General features: G+C 25.4%; 6 protein-coding genes across 6 annotated transcripts; 4 read left to right on the top strand and 2 right to left on the bottom strand.

The window, feature by feature from the left end:
* The first annotated feature begins 2,055 nt into the window (after nucleotides 1–2,055).
* Nucleotides 2,056–4,747, top strand: LOC128960512 (sodium-dependent glucose transporter 1A-like). Its single transcript, XM_054306616.1, has 5 exons — nucleotides 2,056–2,276; nucleotides 2,344–2,470; nucleotides 3,319–4,287; nucleotides 4,374–4,444; nucleotides 4,511–4,747. Exons 1-5 carry the CDS (start codon nucleotides 2,208–2,210, stop codon nucleotides 4,745–4,747), a joined length of 1,473 nt encoding a protein of 490 aa, XP_054162591.1. The 5' UTR covers nucleotides 2,056–2,207.
* A 661-nt stretch (nucleotides 4,748–5,408) lies between these two features.
* LOC128960502 (G2/M phase-specific E3 ubiquitin-protein ligase-like) lies at nucleotides 5,409–6,580 on the top strand. The gene is made up of 2 exons (XM_054306605.1): nucleotides 5,409–5,631; nucleotides 5,700–6,580. The coding sequence occupies exons 1-2, from the start codon at nucleotides 5,556–5,558 to the stop codon at nucleotides 6,578–6,580; spliced, it is 957 nt and encodes a 318-aa protein (XP_054162580.1). The 5' UTR covers nucleotides 5,409–5,555.
* A 634-nt stretch (nucleotides 6,581–7,214) lies between these two features.
* Nucleotides 7,215–7,975, top strand: LOC128960494 (tetraspanin-19-like). The gene has a single exon (XM_054306593.1). The coding sequence runs from the start codon at nucleotides 7,220–7,222 to the stop codon at nucleotides 7,973–7,975; it is 756 nt and encodes a 251-aa protein (XP_054162568.1). The 5' UTR covers nucleotides 7,215–7,219.
* Nucleotides 7,976–8,220: 245 nt separating this feature from the next.
* On the top strand, nucleotides 8,221–10,073 carry LOC128960485 (uncharacterized). The gene is made up of 5 exons (XM_054306581.1): nucleotides 8,221–8,605; nucleotides 8,684–9,252; nucleotides 9,335–9,644; nucleotides 9,732–9,884; nucleotides 10,044–10,073. Exons 1-5 carry the CDS (start codon nucleotides 8,246–8,248, stop codon nucleotides 10,071–10,073), a joined length of 1,422 nt encoding a protein of 473 aa, XP_054162556.1. The 5' UTR covers nucleotides 8,221–8,245.
* Nucleotides 10,074–10,637: 564 nt separating this feature from the next.
* Nucleotides 10,638–11,325, bottom strand: LOC128960474 (uncharacterized). Its single transcript, XM_054306569.1, has 4 exons — nucleotides 11,237–11,325; nucleotides 11,078–11,169; nucleotides 10,972–11,019; nucleotides 10,638–10,891 (listed from the first exon to the last, which is right to left on the bottom strand). Exons 1-4 carry the CDS (start codon nucleotides 11,323–11,325, stop codon nucleotides 10,638–10,640), a joined length of 483 nt encoding a protein of 160 aa, XP_054162544.1.
* Nucleotides 11,326–13,026: 1,701 nt separating this feature from the next.
* Nucleotides 13,027–14,396, bottom strand: LOC128960464 (NDP-glycosyltransferase YjiC-like). Its single transcript, XM_054306557.1, has 2 exons — nucleotides 13,898–14,396; nucleotides 13,027–13,817 (listed from the first exon to the last, which is right to left on the bottom strand). The coding sequence occupies exons 1-2, from the start codon at nucleotides 14,394–14,396 to the stop codon at nucleotides 13,027–13,029; spliced, it is 1,290 nt and encodes a 429-aa protein (XP_054162532.1).
* Nucleotides 14,397–15,035: the final 639 nt, after the last annotated feature.

Below are 15,035 nucleotides of genomic sequence, written 5' to 3'. Positions count from 1 at the left end.
TTACGATTAAGATAATTACTTTAATTATACTATAGGCTCGTTATTAATTAGTCTTATGACAAACTAATGTGTTATTTGATTACAGCCATAAAGATAAATATTACGTTAATTTAATTGTTATATAAGTTCAATTAAGTATATATAATATCTATAATTATTTTCTACAATTATGATTAACAAAATGCATTAAATGTAGAAAAATCATTGTGTATTTATATAATTAATTAGTTTCAATATTTAAAAAATATTTTAATAAAATGTACCAATTTATTAGAATAATAATATAATGTATAAATATTTTTATATATTTGCAATTAATTGATTGTTATTTTTTATTTCCTATTATTTATATAAAAATATTTATACATTATTTTCTAATTGCTTTATTAAAAATGATTTGTAAATATTTGATTATTTATTCATAATTTTTATGAGTAATCATAAAAATCTTTCCAAAATGCTATAAAAGTCAATAAAATTTTTTTATCTAAAATGAAATGACTGACGTTTATGTCTATAAACCAAAACTATATTTACTGCACAATTAATTTTACAAATTTAACGACTCTATTGTCAAAAATTAAATAAATAATAAAGATTAACTTACATATCGTTATAAATAAGAAACACACATTATACAGTATATGTTAAATATCACTATTATCATCTTATATTATAATTTTTAAAATAATAATTTGTTTTAGTTATATATTTAATTATTGTATATCTAATATTTAGTTTAAACCTTTTAGAGTTAGTTATTAATTTATGAAGTTATATAATATTTGTTAAATTGTTTAAAATAATCACAAACTGTATGATTCAGACATAATGTGAATGTTTATTATATTTATACAAAATCAATTAAAATACAGTAAATGGTTTAAAGTACTATTAATATCAAATTACATTCATAGTATAAATTAATATACTTTACATTTAGCCTCAATTTCAATCTGTTTATGCAATAAATACTTATAATGTAAACAAATTTCTATAGTATCGTTAAAATATATACCGGTATATAAATAGTCTAATTGCATATAAATATTTAAAAAGATACAATACTAATGACAGATTAAAATTGAATTGATAAAACTAATAAACTAGTACATTTATATATAAATTTATGTATAATGTCCTGTTTGTAAGATAATTAATCAAAATATCAATTTTATTTAGGTTTAATAGATTATATTAAATATCCATTTTTATAATATTTAAATTTTCGTTGCTTCTATACATTAAAAATTATTAATATATTTATTAAAATAAAGATTTACATTATTATAGTTTAAAATTTAATCTATGAAATTAATTTTAATTTAACAAATTATAACTATTTAAATAACAAATGCAGTTAATTAGTTATTTTTAGCAATTTACTGCTAAAGTAATAATTTGTATACACATTTATTTTATATTAAAAAAATAAATTATAATAATCAAACTTCAGTATACATTATTATATTTTTATTTTATAAATTTAATTAATAAAAATGCAATTATTCACAAATAATATGAAATATTATAATAAGTCAATTATTTTTAAGGCCAATCTGTAGTAAAGGTAGCAAAAAATGTATGAATGAATTTTATAATGAATGAAACATCAATACAATTCGTAAATGTGTATATATTTAACAGTTCCGTTAGATCTAACCTAATGGTGATGATCTACTTTAATCCGGTACAAACCAATTTATTTTAACAATAAATGGCAATAAATTAAGTGCTAATTATTAATTAGAAACGTAAAAATTGTTGTTTGTTTTCAAGGAAATGATATTCACTACGAGACTTACGTTTTTTTGTGAAGATTTTCTTGTGTATTATATTTTGTTATTTTGCTGATAACATTAAATTCAATTCATTCATAAAATATAATGAAAAAATCAAACTCATTGTTATCTGAAATTGAAAAGTAGTTCACTATATTGTAGTTGAGAAATACATATATCGTAAATAATAGTAAATGATTTGCGATAATAAATGAATTGTAAAACAATTAAAAAAACTATAAATTGAATGAAAAACATCCGATTCTTTATAGTTATTCTTTGAAAAGAGTCACTGAAAAGTTGTTAATTAAAAAATAACTAAAATATATAAAAATTTGTGTTGAAATTAGTTATTTAAACAAAATTTTCAAATTAGTTTACTTATACGTGGTATGCATACCGATTGGTCCTATTGGGGAGTGATAGATGACCATGGAGAGTTTGACACACAAATTGCTTACCACTGCGCTTATCTATTTTCTCTTCCTGCAGCTGGTATAGCATATTAACAATTAAGACAATTGTCTATTATTACAATTAATTAATAACTATAATCTTATAGGCGATCCGATTCGGTATCTTCGGGCCAACGATTCTCGATTTGGGTCATCACTTGAATGTCACTCAATCACAAATGTCTTTAGTTTTCTCTATGACCAGCGCTGGTGTCTGTGTCGGTGCCATAACAAGTATGTCTTGATCTTTATTTTATATTAAGTATTATATTTTTAGTTATATTTACTCATTAAACATATAATTATTGGGAATTGCTATTAAATTGAATGTCATTATAATGACAGTACAGTACAAGTATATTATAGTATATATATTATAGCGTATTAAAGGTAAAAGCATCACAAATTCATTTTTAATATTAATATAATTTATATATTATTCAATCTAACAATATATGTCAACTTAAGAATTAATCGATATAACAATATTTGACATTTCAATTAAATGTTTGCTAAGTTTTATTTTGCTTATAATCAAAATGTTAATTATTATTAAATAATTTACTTATATATGCATCAAAAAATATTAAAAGGTGTATAATATAAAACTGTATATATTTGCTGATAATTTGGTATAATTTTCTATAGGCCGCACTCATTGGTCTATTAAATAATATGAAAAAACTATAGAATATGATTGTAAGTAAAAGTTTAGGTTTTAAAGCTATATAAAGAAAAGTCATAACAAAAATCATATAATAAGAGAGACTTATAAGTGGGACGTTATGTCGGCGGCGGTCAACGGGTCCAGTGCTTAACAACTGAGTGTCGCCGAAGTCCAGTCAAACAAACAAACAAGAATTCAATGAAAAATATTATGGGGTATACATAAGGGAAGTGTGCATTTAGATCATACATATACTCTCATATTTATCATTAATTTCATTTACAAGATTAGCGCTACTTTTCACTCATATGTCATTACATTATAATATTTTTAGGGATAATACATGATATAATAAATTTATGATATAATAAAAATGAATTATATTTAATTTATTTAAACAATTGTCAATAAACAGGTGGATTTGTATTCAAATGGATACCTAAGCAACTGGCGATGGCTACCATTCTTGTGGTGCTTGGAATTATCGTATCATTTGTCACGTCTATCAAAGATTATTACCTCTTTATAGTCCTTCACTTCATTATTGGTGTCACATCCGGTGCTGCTATTAATGGTTGTGAAGCCTGGGTTTTAGAGATATGGACCGATGCCTGTGCACCATATATGCAAGCGCTTCAATTCTTTAGAGGACTGGGCTATATATTGGGTCCAATTATTGCCGAACCATTTCTAGCTCCAGAAGCCAACAATATACTAACAACTCCAACATCAATGACTGATGAAGCAATCATTTTGAGTTCAAATAATTCAGAAAAATTTTCATTTAAAGATAAAACTGTAGAAAATGAAGAAAATAAGTCATATATTTACATACCTTATATGATTAACGGCTTAATGTTGGTATTTGCATCTGTTTTGATAATATTTCAATACTTATATACCTTAAGACAGAGAAGGTCTACTAATATAGCAATGGCTTCATCTCAAGACAATATTATCTCAAAAAGCAAGAGTTTTGACGACAAGTTGTCACGAATTGAGAGCATTGAAAAATATGAAGAGAATAGTCATAATGAATCCAATGAATCCAAAAGACATGAACCAAAGTCATACAAATATACAATAATAATATTGTGTTCCTTATTCTACCTGTTCTTCTTCGAAGAAGTAGTGGTCACTTATTTGGCCTCTTTCTCGGCCAACATTGACCTCCACTTAACCAAATCTGCCGGTGCTTTCCTTACCTCAATATTCAACTTATCTAATGTTATCGGCAAAGCTGTTAGCATTGTATTGGCACTAAAGCTCAGACACTTTACAATGTTATACATGAATTTGACAGTAATTGTCATTTCACTCATAGTTTTGGCAATTTTTTCCAACACATCTCTCACTATGTTTTGGTTTGGTGTTTGCCTTTTAGGTGATTATATATAAATTATAAATTATAAATATAATTTAAAATTAAAATAAATTATAATTTAAACATATTTTTTAAATAAATGATAGGTATTGGCTTATCCAGTATCATAGCATCACTCTATGCTCTGATGGAAAACGCTATAACTATGAATTCAATGGTATTATCTTATTATTTGTAATATTGATTAATATAAAATAATTATAATTAAATGAAATGTGGACAGGTATGTGGTATACTGAATATGTCCGGGACATTGGGCAGTGTGTTTGTTCCGCTGGCAATTGCCAACTATATCCAGTCCTATCCGTTATCATTGATTTTTGCATCACTTTTATGTGCCGTTTGTTGTGTAATAATAATGATTGTCATTAATTTGGTTATTGTCTTTCATAAGAGACAACTTAAACAAAGTCAAACCAATTTGGTTATTGAAGACCAATCTGTTGTCCAAAAGTTTTAATTTAATTGCAATTTTATTTTAATATTTATTTTAATTATTAATTTTATAAATGCTGTATTATCTTATTTTATCGCAAATAATTAGTCAATATTTAATTAGTATTTTTATAATCTAATAGCTATTTAATAAATTCATTTTTATTGTCATTTTAATATTTATTACAACTTAAACTATCAATATTATATTTTAAAAAATTTTAACATTATTAAATTATATAAAGATATATATAATTTACTTGATTAATTCAATTGTTTAACATTTATATTGTTATTTATTTTATACATTTTTAAAAATCGCGCCATAGTTTTAAGTTTATTCACAAATATTGTGATATTTTGTAATAATAATTAATGTTTGATTTTTTAAAAAAATAAATTATAAAAATATTCATTTATATTATTAAATAAATCATTATTTATTATAATTAAAAAAATATTATTTTAGTAATACTATAAAAATATATTTTAGTAAATTAATAATAAAAATTATTAACATCTTTTTATTAAAAATTAATAAATAAAGTAATTTAATATAACTAGTCATACGTATAGCATCCATGAAATTTTTGGTTTAGTTTTCACTTATAGTAGCATATATTGATGGCCTCATGAAGTATGTAATTCTTGTATAATTTCATCCAATGAAGTATCGAATCATTTGAATTGATATTTTCAATGAACTAATGGCTGTATTTTGAGCGCCAATTGAGAGACTAATAGAGTGAGTGATTCAATGATTACTACAAACAATACAATACTATCACTGATTTAAGTCATTAATAAAATATATCTCATCTGCGGTCACATCGATGGCTAAGACAAAGACAAATAAACGAAAGCGAGAAGTAATGGATAATAATAAAGAAGAAGATAACAAACCAGAAAGTAAGTAAACATTTGGTTAAATATTTTAAACCAATCCATCGGTGATATCTATTTGTGGTTATATTTAGGACCGAAGTGTATATTCTGTGGTTATGTCACAAAAAACAAATACTTTTTGGGCAAACTTATGACCAGAGGAGACATATCGGCCCACTATTACTGTATCTTATTTAGTCCAGGACTTCAACAAAATGGTCGAATCGATGAGGGTTTCAAAGGATTTCTCGAAGAAGACATACAGAAAGAGGTCCGCAGAGGTCGACAACTATTTTGTACTTATTGTCACAAAAGAGGTGCTGTTATCGGCTGTTATCGAAACGATTGTCGAGTCGTCTTTCACTTGCCGTGCGGTCTGATTCACGACTCTTACCATTCATTTCACGATCCGAAGAAAAATTTTCCCTCTTATTGTATAAAACATCGATCCATTCAACGAACAGATCCTAAAAAGGAATCTACAGATGATTTGTGTGCCAATTGTCGCGAACAAGTAGTTTGTAAGCCGACACCGAAAACTTTATGGACGCCCTGTTGTGGACATTGGTTGCACAGAGAGTGTGTTATTAAACAGGCCTACCATCAGGGAAAACATCACTTCAAATGTCCCAATTGTAACAATAGGGATGAGTTTATCATTGAAATGAAAGACTTTGGTATACATGTGCCTTCACGTGACGCGAGTTGGGAGGACGGCAACAATTTTGCCGATCTTTATGATCGTAGCCACAAGTGCTCAGCAGAGATGTGTTTCTCGAAGAAAGGCAGAGAATATAATGGTGACAATCATTGGGAACTGTTTGCATGTGACGGATGCGGTAGTCAAGCTATTCACGGAAAATGTGGAAATTTAAAGTCAGATGAGTGGTTATGTGCCGTATGTTTGCCAATATTTCATAAGGACAACGATACTAATGCTTCAAAGAAATTGAGAGTTCAAAATGATAATTAATTATTGTCTATAAGTTAATACTCAAAATAATTAACATTTTATTAATTGTTTCAATCAATTTGCTTTTTGTCTTACATTTAAATCTATATTTTAAGTCTATTTTTGATAAATATTTATTTCCATACATTTTAAATGTGATTATTAATAATATTCCGGTTATTAATTGACAAACTATTTGTATATAATTTATTATTACCGGTAAATTAATATTTAAGATTTTTAGTATTCCTAATTCTCAAACAACTATTGATTATTATATCAGTTTTTATTGCAAACTTTAATTTAATTACTCGTTTAAATTATTCCCTATAATAGTTTGATTAACGTATACTAAAAGTAAAATTCTGCATTTAAAATATTAATAGGATATTATTAGATAATACGAGTAAAATGTATTTATTATTTAGTAAATACAAATATATTAACTATACAATAGTATAATATGAATACTTTAGATATGATATCCGGGAAAATGAGTAAAATTTTAAAGTTTACTATTAATCACTTTGTCTTCCTTTGAAAAGTTTTTTATATATAAATATAAATATTTGTTTGTCAATCGTGTCATTTCATTGTTTCATATTATATGTATTTAAAAGTTTTAATAATTTTGCAAATATACCAAAAATCTCGGTGAAAATGCACTCCCAATCTAACAAAAAGTTATCATTAATTAAATGTTTGTTTATTTTATTTAATGGTATTTGGTTTTTGCTGGGATTAGCACTGGTAGTGATGGGAACTATACTTAAAGTTAATTATAAATTAATTATTGGCGACGGTATGGAAATGGTTATAAAGGAGTTACCAAACTCTATGGTAATAATATTTATGTCAGTGGGCGCTGTCATTGTTATGGTCTTCATGATAGCCAACTGTGCCGCTATTGTTAATGACTACCGATTGTTATATTTTTTTGGTGTTATTAATGTACTCTTAATATTAGTCCAACTGATTGCCATCACATTAGCCGCCCGTTTCTCAAATGAATTGGCAGATATCGGTGACAAACGTATCACATATGCTATAAAACACTACAAAGTTATGGACACATATCAAGAGGTTAACCAAATGTCAGACATCGATCACTTACAATATGTATTAAGATGTTGTGGGTCTCATAAACCTGAGGACTGGCAGCTTAATGAACGCTTCAATCAAACTCCAATCAAATATCCTTTTTCCTGTTGTCACGACTTAAAGCCTACGCTATCGGACTGTAATTCCCGTAGAGTTAGCCAAACACCGGGATGTGTTGAGGCCATCACTAATAGATATAGTTATCGAGTATTAAGTTTAATAGTAATATCCATACTCTCTATAATTATACAAATCATACTCATTGTAATTGCTTATAGATTAGGAAAAGGTTTCTATAATTACGAAACTATTTAACAAATCTATTATTAAAAATATCATTTTATCAGATTATTGAATATTACTCATTGTATTTATATTTTGTAACTATTTATTTGTTTTTGCCTAATCATTATAAACATAATTATTTTATAAAATGTTATAATACAATAAATTGATGAGATAATTGTCAAGCAATTATCAATCAAAAATTAAATAAATAAATTAAAAATATTGTATAATGATTTGTTATGTAATATATATTTATTTAATAAATTGATATAATTAAGCCATTGTTTAATACAAATAATGGCTAATAAAAACAAACGAATTTATTTATCGGCCACAGATATGACAGCCGAGGATCAGATTTCAATGAAATATATGGATTACGATGAAGACCATCAACTTAAACATAATACTACTGAAAATAATTACAATAACGAAGAAAATAGTGAGAAGAATAACGAAGTCAATGGTTCAGTTGGGACTGTATTATCGGAACAGTTGTCTTCAATTAATATGAATGATATAAAAAAAGACTTCAGTTATTATCATATGATTCGCCGTATATTATATCCATTTGCATTGACGGGTGCGCCAATATTTTATTGTCTTAAAGATCCCGATAAGACAATCAAATTTTTGAGCCGATATGGACTTACAAATGTATGTCATTTACTGTATTATAATAAATACTAAATTATTGTAATGAAACCTAAATTAGTTTTTTTTATCATTAAAAAGATCTATTCATTTTGTATGGTATTTTTTGTTCACTCAATTTGTATCTACTGTCTGGTGAGGGTTGGCTTTCATATCTTTCAATTGGGAACTATTAACGATCAGCTTTGGGATGAGATTCTTGCATTTATCTATAGTTTGTCAGGTGTTTTGGCATTGGATCTCATTTGGATATACAGAATAACACTAAGAAAACTGATTAATTCATTGGATAAGACACCAGAATTGGATCAAACAATTCTTCTGAATTACAAATATTTTAAACTCAAATATCGCATAAAATTAATAATTTTGACGATATTTGTCTTATTGCTGATGTTATTGTCTTTCACATACATTGCTATAGTCATAGTAGTGGCCATTAATACTCATTCATCAACCGTATGGACGGACAAAGTATTTACATTTATGGCTATATATTCATTATATGTGGTATTGTTTGTGATGGTCTTGTATGTAGCCCTGTGTTGGATAATGAAGTTTAAGTTTCAACACTTGAACTTCTATATCGAAACATTGATTAAGAGAAAATGTAAACCAGAATTAAGTCATTTAGAAATCATCAAAATATGGTAAATCTGATATTATTATTATTATCATTAACTTTATTATATTTATTAAAAATAATAACTTAATGATAATATGTTTGAACAGGTATAGAGACAATATGAGTGATGTGAGCAAAATTGATGAGATTTTTAATATATTTATTTTCGGCTATTTTGTGCTCTTATTCTTTGGTATTGTCGTCGAAATAGAGGAAGTGTTGAGACATTTTAAAGAAGATAATCTTAAGAATGGATTGTTTGCCTGTGCTTTCGTGGCTATTATGATGTTCTCATTGTTTTATACAATCAAACAAACAGCTGATGTCAATGAAAACTCGATGAATACTAAGAATCTTCTCTATAAATATGTGTTATCCACTAAACCTGAAGATAGAACTGCTATATATTATGAAGAAGTAATACTTATAATCAATTAATACTAATAATTAATATTATTTAAACTAATAGTATATAAATTTATATATTTTATATATATTGTATAGTTTCAACTAATGGTGCCGGGACTATTATCAAAATATGCCAACTTTTCATTGTTAGGTTTAATATATTTGGATTACGATTTTATGGCCAAAGCTGTTGTATTTCTATATACTTACGCCATATTATTTAAACAATTTGCATCGGAAACAACTAATGCAAAAATATCTAATTTAACTAATTTCTAAAATTAAATAATAAATTTTACAAAATTCACAATAATATAATATGACAATAAATTTATTAGTTATACAATAATTTAAAAATAATAAAATTTTTATTTATGAGAATTAAAAGATATGTAGTATTTATTTTAGTCTTTAGATAGCTCTGTAAAGAATTATTAATAGCTTAGAAACATAACTTTATTTTTTAAAACTTATAATTATTATAAAACATGGTATTATGGATTAACATTCAAATATTTTTTTTAATTATACAATTAATAAATATATAGTATACTTACTGTAATCTAAATTAAAATTTGTCTAATATTTTAATTATATAACTAAATTGATTATAGAAAAATTACATAATAAATTATGTTCATTGTTAATTAAAAAATATTTACAAATTAAAATAATTTATATATTGTAAAAATTTTTAGTTTTTGATAAATAATCTACTATAATAATTCTAAAATAAGTATTGTTTATTATAAATAATTTAAATTATTAAAGTTTAGTAAATATATTAATAAATGGGGGCAAAAGTGAATATGATTTTGTTTTTTTAGTGTTATTTTTGTTAATATTAACAATTTTTCCGTCACGATATACGAGCCCCCCGTCGGGCACTTTTATTTTATTACATTTATCACCTCCCCATTCAAACCCTTGACACGCCAGGTCCAGTACCTCACTTGCATAACCTTAATTGTATTTACAATTTATTATTTGTTGCATAAATTTTTAAGTAAAGCAATTTTTGATACCTTTAATCATTTTAATGCCAATATATTCTACAGCTTTTGGGTCATCCGTACACTTGTTTTTAATGGGTTGTATTGAGCAGTGTTGGTATCGGCCAAAAGCACAACAAGCCATTGGTATCCTATCATCAGCTGGTGCTTTGGCGATGGCATTCAATCCCAATACTAACTGATCCATACAGTCGTGCAAATCAGAGATTGTCGTCGCAATACAATTCTTATGCGATAAATAATCTGATGAAATGAATGAAAAATATAAATACAATTAATATATATTTTTACAAAAAAATGTCACAAATTATATCATTGAATACCTTTAACACCCTCTGGTTTACATCTACTGTGAATCACTTGTGAGGCGCCTGTATTTGAGATTTTATACAATTAAAATATTTATTTAAAAAACTCAAATGATAAGACCTTGGAGTAAAATTCCTATGATTTGTCGGGGAAAGGGAGCCAAACATTTTCGGGCGTAGTTTTTAACACACGTTTCGGCTTCAAATTCTTCTCTAGATTTTATAATTATAACAATTATTTTTGTGAAAACAATGTCATCCAAAAAATCAGTTAACTCACTGACAGTGCGGAACCATTTCGGCCTCATTTACGGGTAAATATACGGACCGTTTGCCGAACACAAAGACTGTGGCACCGCATCTGTCCATTACTTTTATATCACATTTTGTCTTATTTTTTGGCGCACAAACACTTAAATTAACTATAAGTTTATAAATATATTTAAAAATATTTAACTAATTTAATTTAACTCTAAATAAACAATTGATTAAATTGATTAATTGTTAATTTTCTTACCTAAAGTTATTAAAAATATATTTATTAAAATAATTTTTTGATACATTATTGAGAAAAGTGTTTAACAAAAATAAAATGTTAAAAACTTTTAATAAACTTTATATGACTGCTATTATTAACAAATAAAAAACAATTTATCGATTGGTGTCTCTCCTGTAAGTGTGAGAGTCTATCATCCAAACGATGACAAGTGTTGGTAATAAAAGAGAAGACAGGTTTGCAGGTCTTATAACATTCAAAGTACAGTATGCTATGAATAATGCAATATTTGGGACATTTCCCTATCTATCGGTGCGATTGCTTCTCAATCTCTTTGCTCTCACTCGACGGTCATTCGCCTGACTGTTCCCTTAAAGAACAGCACTGTATTGACCCAAATATGATCTTTAAAATTAATATATTATTATTTATTATTTTAAATTACAATTTCTTAGATCTCATTACCGCTTTGTTAGTTAAAAATTTATAAATTTCACTATATTTTGTAAATTTTTGTAAAAAATATTAACTTTTAACTATTACTATAACTTGATTTTGTTTGTTTGTTTGTTTAATGTTTAACTTCATTTTAAAATACAATTATAAAAAAGAAAAACATGTCATATCTGAATGCATTTTCATTATTAAAAGTTTAGTTAATTGTTTTTAATATTTACTTCAAAGGTTTGATCGACACATAACATATTATATTTTTAAAATAAATATATTACACAGTAATATAAATTAAATTTAAGTAAAAAATATATTTATAAATTAAAATGTTACAAATAATTATATAATATGTAAATAGTAATTATGTTTTTGTAATTAATTAATTTTCTAATCTTAACTTTGTTATGCAAAATTAAAAATTACATATATTTAAAATTTTAATTAAAAAATTATTAATGTTGTTAACTATTTTTATTGATATATCTACATTTATATATATTTATATAAAATAGTTTAACAATCTTTTCCAACTATTAAATATAAAAACACTATTATTTTAAATATTAAATGATGTGATTTTCATGGTCATGCAAAAAATAATCTTTATATTTTACAAATATATACAAATGCATTTAAAAATATATATTGAAATCTTAATAAAAATAGATAAAATTATAATAGAGGTCACCTAAGTTAGTGATACAAAATAATTTATTTTCATACTATCTATACAGTGTATAGTATACACCCTTAGGCTTGACTTTGAAAAAATAGAAATTTTATTGTCAATTATTATATTATATAATATTGGATTTACTAATTTAAAATGATTTTTGTACAATATAAACACAAAAAATCAATTTTAACATATATCCAAAAATATCTAAAAGTAATTATTTGATATTTTATTATATAGTTGTTAGATAATCTGTAAACAATTGATTTAGTCATTAATAATCACCAAATACTAAACTAATATTTGGTTTATTAAGTTTTAGTAAACAATTATATAACATTGTTACAAAATTATTTTATAAAATCTATTTTTATTTCGTAATATTATTTATTGAGATATAAGTTTAATTAAAAATTTATAATTAAAATACTAATCATTTAATTAATCATTTGACTAGACTTTGTAAAAGTTTTGGTAATTTCATTAAATTTTTGTCTTTTTGTATTCTTTGCGATGCTTTCATCATTTTATGGTTGAAACTCTCATTAGTCAGTGTTGTCTCAATTGCATCCAGAAGTTGTTGTTCAGTACAGTTGTATGGATCCATTTGTATGGCAAACCCTTTTTCCTCAACTCTCTGTGCGTTATCGAACTGATCAAAGAATAAGGGCATCACTAGAAAAGGTTTACCGAAATAGAAAGTCTCGGTCAGAGTATTATTGCCGCCGTGAGTGATGACCATATCAACAGTGGCTAACACTTTGATTTGTGGCAAATACTTTTGGCCCCACATATTGTCGGCTAACTCGTACTGATCGCCATTTTGTCCCATCGACACAATAAACTGATGCCGCGATTTGGCCAAAATAGAGATCAATCGCTTCATTAGTTGAACGTCTCCGCTACCCATTGAACCCATTGACAAATATATCAATTTTCCCGATTTGTTTTCTAACTTTTCCGGTATTTCAAACACTTCCTCATTACCCGATCTTTTAAAGTAATCAAATCGATGAAAATTTTCAGCCAATGGTCTAATATCTGTATAATCAAGTTCTTCAGGAAATATATAAATGTTAAGATATGGTGAAGGAGTTATCAGTTTGTATTGTTGTAGACTTGGTATGCCTTTTGATGTAATCCATTGGTTGTATTGATTCCATTCATCACTAATGGATTCATTTATTTCTTTCTTTAATTTATTCCATTCATTTGGATCACCATTTGTTGGCAATCCTATTGAATATATTAAACAATAAATATATTATTAGTATTATTATTATAGTTATGTATATTCATTAATACTCATGTATTACCCAAAGCTGTCGGCGGAAGTTTATGATCATCGATGGCGTATTGAAAGGACAATGGATTGCAAGTCATTACCAAAACCCACGGTATGTCCGAACACATAAGTGATGGGATAAGACTTATTTGATCGGCAATAATAACATCGGGTTTAATACGAGTGACGATGTCCTCTAAAAATGGTTCATTTTCTTGAACTTCTTGAAACAGATGAGAAACTATATCTTTGTTAACACACTTGAGTTTCTCCAGACGTGACTTATTGCCAAACAATGATTGAAAGTCTTCAACATTTTGTTTAGCGGATCCCTCGCCGTCATTGTTCACATTTGTTCCAATAATTTCTTCTTCAAAATTATGAATTGCAAGTTTGCCTTTCCATTCACTTCTTACAGCAAATACAATCCGATGTCCGAAATGTTGTAATACTTGAGCGATACCTATGGAGGCATTTACTGGTCCGACCAAATTGATCGGTGCAAACAAAACTGTCAGGTTTTTACTCATTTTTATAATTTAATACCAATAATACAAATTTATAAGTTTATAATAATTAAAAATATAATTGTTTTTTTAATATTAGTAACAATTTATTTATATTTAAAAAAATATTAATTGACAATTAATTTGATATTTATAATAATTGAAAAACAAAACTTAAGTTCAGTTTTTTAATTTTATAAATATTGGATATAAGAATTTTAATAAATTAAGTGTTTGTAAATCAAATAAATAAAGATATTTATATAATTTTATCAATAAATTACTGAAATTATAGATATCTGTCAAAATTAAAAATTAATTACTTATCAATAATTTATTTATTTGATAAGTTTTTATGTCCATAAATACTTGTATTTAATAAATTGATTATTTTTACATTTTAAACATCAAATAATTTTTTGTATATTTTTATGTTTGAAGTATATAAAACAATAAATTTAAATTTTTGTTATTATACCAATAACATAATGCTATTTAATTTAATATTAATTACTGTATATAAATCTTCTGTAAATACAGTGTAAAACACAAACAACTTACAAATTGAATGCATTTATTAGTCATAATATTAAAGATACCGTATATTAATGTAGAATATATTAAGTATAAATTATTAAAAAATATAAATTATAAATTTAAGTT

Source organism: Oppia nitens, unplaced genomic scaffold (assembly GCF_028296485.1).
Source record: "Oppia nitens isolate AA-2021 unplaced genomic scaffold, nextdenovo-longstitch-racon4-pilon3 scaffold13_pilon_pilon_pilon, whole genome shotgun sequence".
NCBI lineage: Eukaryota > Metazoa > Arthropoda > Arachnida > Sarcoptiformes > Oppiidae > Oppia > Oppia nitens.
Note: the sequence above shows the minus strand (reverse complement) of the source record. Positions and strands in the feature narration are given on the sequence as shown.

Bases quoted from the DNA above. Each gene is read 5' to 3' on its own strand.
- LOC128960512 (XM_054306616.1), top strand. From the start codon at position 2,208: ATGACCATGGAGAGTTTGACACACAAATTGCTTACCACTGCGCTTATC. The intron at 2,277-2,343 runs GTATAGCATATT...ATAATCTTATAG, and splicing joins ATTTTCTCTTCCTGCAGCTG to GCGATCCGATTCGGTATCTT. The intron at 2,471-3,318 runs GTATGTCTTGAT...GTCAATAAACAG, and splicing joins CTGTGTCGGTGCCATAACAA to GTGGATTTGTATTCAAATGG.
- LOC128960502 (XM_054306605.1), top strand. From the start codon at position 5,556: ATGGCTAAGACAAAGACAAATAAACGAAAGCGAGAAGTAATGGATAAT. The intron at 5,632-5,699 runs GTAAGTAAACAT...GGTTATATTTAG, and splicing joins AGAAGATAACAAACCAGAAA to GACCGAAGTGTATATTCTGT.
- LOC128960494 (XM_054306593.1), top strand. From the start codon at position 7,220: ATGCACTCCCAATCTAACAAAAAGTTATCATTAATTAAATGTTTGTTT.
- LOC128960485 (XM_054306581.1), top strand. From the start codon at position 8,246: ATGGCTAATAAAAACAAACGAATTTATTTATCGGCCACAGATATGACA. The intron at 8,606-8,683 runs GTATGTCATTTA...ATCATTAAAAAG, and splicing joins GCCGATATGGACTTACAAAT to ATCTATTCATTTTGTATGGT. The intron at 9,885-10,043 runs GCAAAAATATCT...TATTTATTTTAG, and splicing joins TTGCATCGGAAACAACTAAT to TCTTTAGATAGCTCTGTAAA.
- LOC128960474 (XM_054306569.1), bottom strand. From the start codon at position 11,325: ATGGACAGATGCGGTGCCACAGTCTTTGTGTTCGGCAAACGGTCCGTA. The intron at 11,170-11,236 runs GTGAGTTAACTG...TATAAAATCTAG, and splicing joins GAAATGGTTCCGCACTGTCA to AGAAGAATTTGAAGCCGAAA. The intron at 10,892-10,971 runs GTATTCAATGAT...TCATTTCATCAG, and splicing joins TAAACCAGAGGGTGTTAAAG to ATTATTTATCGCATAAGAAT.
- LOC128960464 (XM_054306557.1), bottom strand. From the start codon at position 14,396: ATGAGTAAAAACCTGACAGTTTTGTTTGCACCGATCAATTTGGTCGGA. The intron at 13,818-13,897 runs GTAATACATGAG...TATATTCAATAG, and splicing joins ACTTCCGCCGACAGCTTTGG to GATTGCCAACAAATGGTGAT.